At 32.2% G+C, this 3,386-nt stretch overlaps 1 protein-coding gene across 1 annotated transcript; it reads right to left on the bottom strand.

Annotated features, from left to right (window-relative positions):
• Positions 1 to 653: 653 nt before the first annotated feature.
• On the bottom strand, positions 654 to 2,237 carry LOC109175357. The gene is made up of 6 exons (XM_019324618.1): positions 2,168 to 2,237; positions 1,676 to 1,799; positions 1,418 to 1,591; positions 1,007 to 1,076; positions 835 to 933; positions 654 to 746 (listed from the first exon to the last, which is right to left on the bottom strand). Exons 1-6 carry the CDS (start codon positions 2,235 to 2,237, stop codon positions 654 to 656), a joined length of 630 nt encoding a protein of 209 aa, XP_019180163.1.
• Between the last annotated feature and the right edge of the window lie 1,149 nt (positions 2,238 to 3,386).

The raw sequence follows: 3,386 nt of genomic DNA, 5'->3' as shown, positions 1-3,386 counted from the left end.
GGGACGCGAATTGTATATACAATTCGCGTCCAAAGCTACTTTGGACGCGAAAAATGATAAATCACGTCCAAAGTTGAAGAACTTTGGACGCGATTTATCCGATCTAACTGTTGACTACTGACTTTGCGCGTCCAAAGTTGGTCAGTAAATCGCATCCAAAGTTCTTCGACTTTGGACGCGATTTATCATTTTGTTTTAATAAAATGATAATTCGCGTCAAAAGTTGAAGAACTTTGGACGCGAATTATTGTTTTTTTTTTTAATTTTATTTTAATTTATTAATAAATCCAGTTTTTTTCCTGTACAAAAAATTATATTTTTCATCCTGTACATGCAGTCACAACCACTACCACTTCAAAGCTTTCAACTAAAGTTCAATACATCATCAATACGCTAACACTTTAACACTAAATAATTAAACTACACTACTTCAACACATGTGTAATAAGCTAGATAAGTACACTACTTCAACTAAGTTCAATACATCATCAATACGCCAACACTTTAACACTAAATAATTAAACTACACTACTTCAACACATATGTAATAAGCTAGATAAGTACACTACTTCAACACATATGTAATAAGCTAGATAAGTACCAACAATACATCATTACAACTAACTAATATAATTAAATCACACTTCAAAAATTTATATACATTTTTGAGTAAAATATTTAGACCAAATCTCACGAACCTCATCAATTTGCGCTTCTGAATAAGGCTTTCTATTAAAGAATAATTCCTACAAAAATTTAAAATAATCAAATAATTAGTTTTAACATTACTAAAGTGTAATTTAAAACTATTTACTTTTAATAAATTTTACATACCATATCTAAATCATCAGAATCCCAACATTGAGTGCATATTTCATACATGAATCTCATCACATAATACCCGCACTCCACACCACCCGGTTGTTGAGGACACTAGAAAATATGTATATATATTAATATGTTAAACAATAAAAATATTAATATGAAATATGAAAGATATATATACCTCAATGTGAACCCAATCAACGTTGTTTTTAGGTCTTCTCCCTCCTAAAGTTTCAACCGATCGAAATGCCCTATAATATACAATCATAAATAATTTATAAACAATAATGGTTAATAATTCTCAAAATATAATATAATATATATATATATATATATATATATGTGTGTGTGTGTGTGTGTGTGTGTGTGTGTGTGTGTGTGTGTGTACTTACACATTCAATGTGGCCTTAATCTCAAACTCGCGATCACTTGATGCAATGGAGTCTAATACATAGACTTTTCTTAATGGAACAGAAATAACAAGAAGCATCCAATGATTTCTAAGGCATTTAAATGAATATGTTAAGTGTTATTCACAAATAATGCAATTAAGTTAAATAAATAATTAAAAATATAAATATAGTTTTCTTACTTTTCATGGTATGGAGCTAAAATGAAGTGTCGATTCGTCTGTTCAACCATGGCATTCACAAGATATTTTGTGACCTTATCAATATCCGCAAGTACAGAGTCAGCACAAATAGTCCTTGGGCAGAGGAATCCAATTGTATGAACTCCAATTTTGGAGCACATCCGACTAAGACATCTACAACATATATATAGATAATTAATAAAAATGAACGACTAAAGACAAGTTTTTAAATATAAAAACATTATAAAAAATACTTACATTATAAATATTTGTAATATGGTCACATCAAGCCATCGCATCGTCAACAAGTCTTTAATATCTTGAAACAACACGTGAATGAAATCCACATCTTGATGATGGAAGATTGCCTCATCTAGATCCACTTAATGTAATCTAAATCGAAAGGCAGGTTCTTAATAAGTCTGAAAATTTCTTAGATTCATCTCCCAATTGCTGCAGTGTATCATCATCAACAAGAAGTGGTCGTACTTGGACAGCAGATTGATCACCACTTTCAAAATTCATCATTCGGGTTTGTTTTGGATTTTCCTATCAATCAAAAGTAAAAGACATAATAACAAGTAGATCGAATATCAAATATTCAAAATATTAAAGATATTCAATATTACCTTAAGTTTGTTGACTTGATCAATAGAATGACAACTGCTCCGAGTTGGTGTGCCAACTTTTGTACATTCTTCATCAAATATTCCAGTTGGGATTGCATCAAATCAAACTTGGGCTGCATACCTTCCATTGTTTCTTTTCTAATCTTTTCAGCCACTTTGTCATATATTCTCTTCTCTATGATCTTCTCCATATCACTAACTGAAACAAGCCCAGCTGAATTTCCACGACTTATGCTCTCCGGTTTACCTACACATCCTGAATATTGGAGTATACTCCAACACCTCTCACATAGCCACCGTACTCATTGGTGCCAAGAACTGTTGTCAATACATCATTTTGCCTTATCTCTTCACACTTCTCAACCTATATTTCAACACAAAAAAAAGATTTAAAATTTACATGTTAGCTAGTAATCTCGTCAATAATATATATATTTAAAGTATTTGTATTACTTACAATTTTATCCAACACTCCCTTCGTTTTTTCATTGGGAATGTAATAACTTCCATCTTCAGATTTTTTAGATAGCGCTCGAACCCAATCCAAACTACGATCAGTAGATGATATGTTCGAGAGGTAATAGCCGCACAAGAAGATTGTGAAGATAATGGGTTGCATATCAACCACTCAGACTGCTTTCCAACATAGCCCGTAGACCCTAAATAGTGAGGATGCACATTTCGCGCTTGCAACTCCCTATACTTTTGACTGTTGGCCTGCTTACACAAAAGTTATTATTTAATAATATGTTAATAATAACCATGTTACATGATTATTAAGGAAGTAAATTATGTACTGTACCTTGGCATCTTCAGTTTCATGCGTGGTTACAAATTGCTCCCATTTTTTTCATCCATGAACTTATATAACTCACAGGGAGAGCTATATTTTTCGTTCGGTTTGTTGATGAAGTCACGGACCAATCTTGTTTTGAAATCTTTCCAACGTAGCCGTGCATGGACCAAAATATGACTTCTTCTTGACTAAGGGATATTAAACTCTTTCTGAAAAACAACAATAAAATAACAAATAATTAGGCCTTTATTGACATTAACATATATAAACTAATGAACTCAAAACTAAAATGAAATAATGATCAATGGATAAATTAAATTATTGACTATTACCTTAAGTTCATCCCAGACTGCATCTTTAACCGCAGTTGGAACAAGACGCCAGTGTGGAATGTTTATGTCTATGTGAATACGAACCATAAGGCCAAGGTAATTTGAGTACTTCCTTGCATTTGGCCCAAGAGGCCTATTCTTCTCATCAAACTCAATTACCTTAGACTCATCCTCTGGTCTCTTCTTTGTCATTTTACTGCAAGTTGTAGCTC

The sequence above is a fragment of the Ipomoea nil genome, unplaced genomic scaffold (genome assembly GCF_001879475.1).
Source record: "Ipomoea nil cultivar Tokyo-kokei standard unplaced genomic scaffold, Asagao_1.1 scaffold0164, whole genome shotgun sequence".
NCBI classification, from domain to species: domain Eukaryota; kingdom Viridiplantae; phylum Streptophyta; class Magnoliopsida; order Solanales; family Convolvulaceae; genus Ipomoea; species Ipomoea nil.
This window is presented reverse-complemented; position numbering and strand designations above follow the sequence as displayed.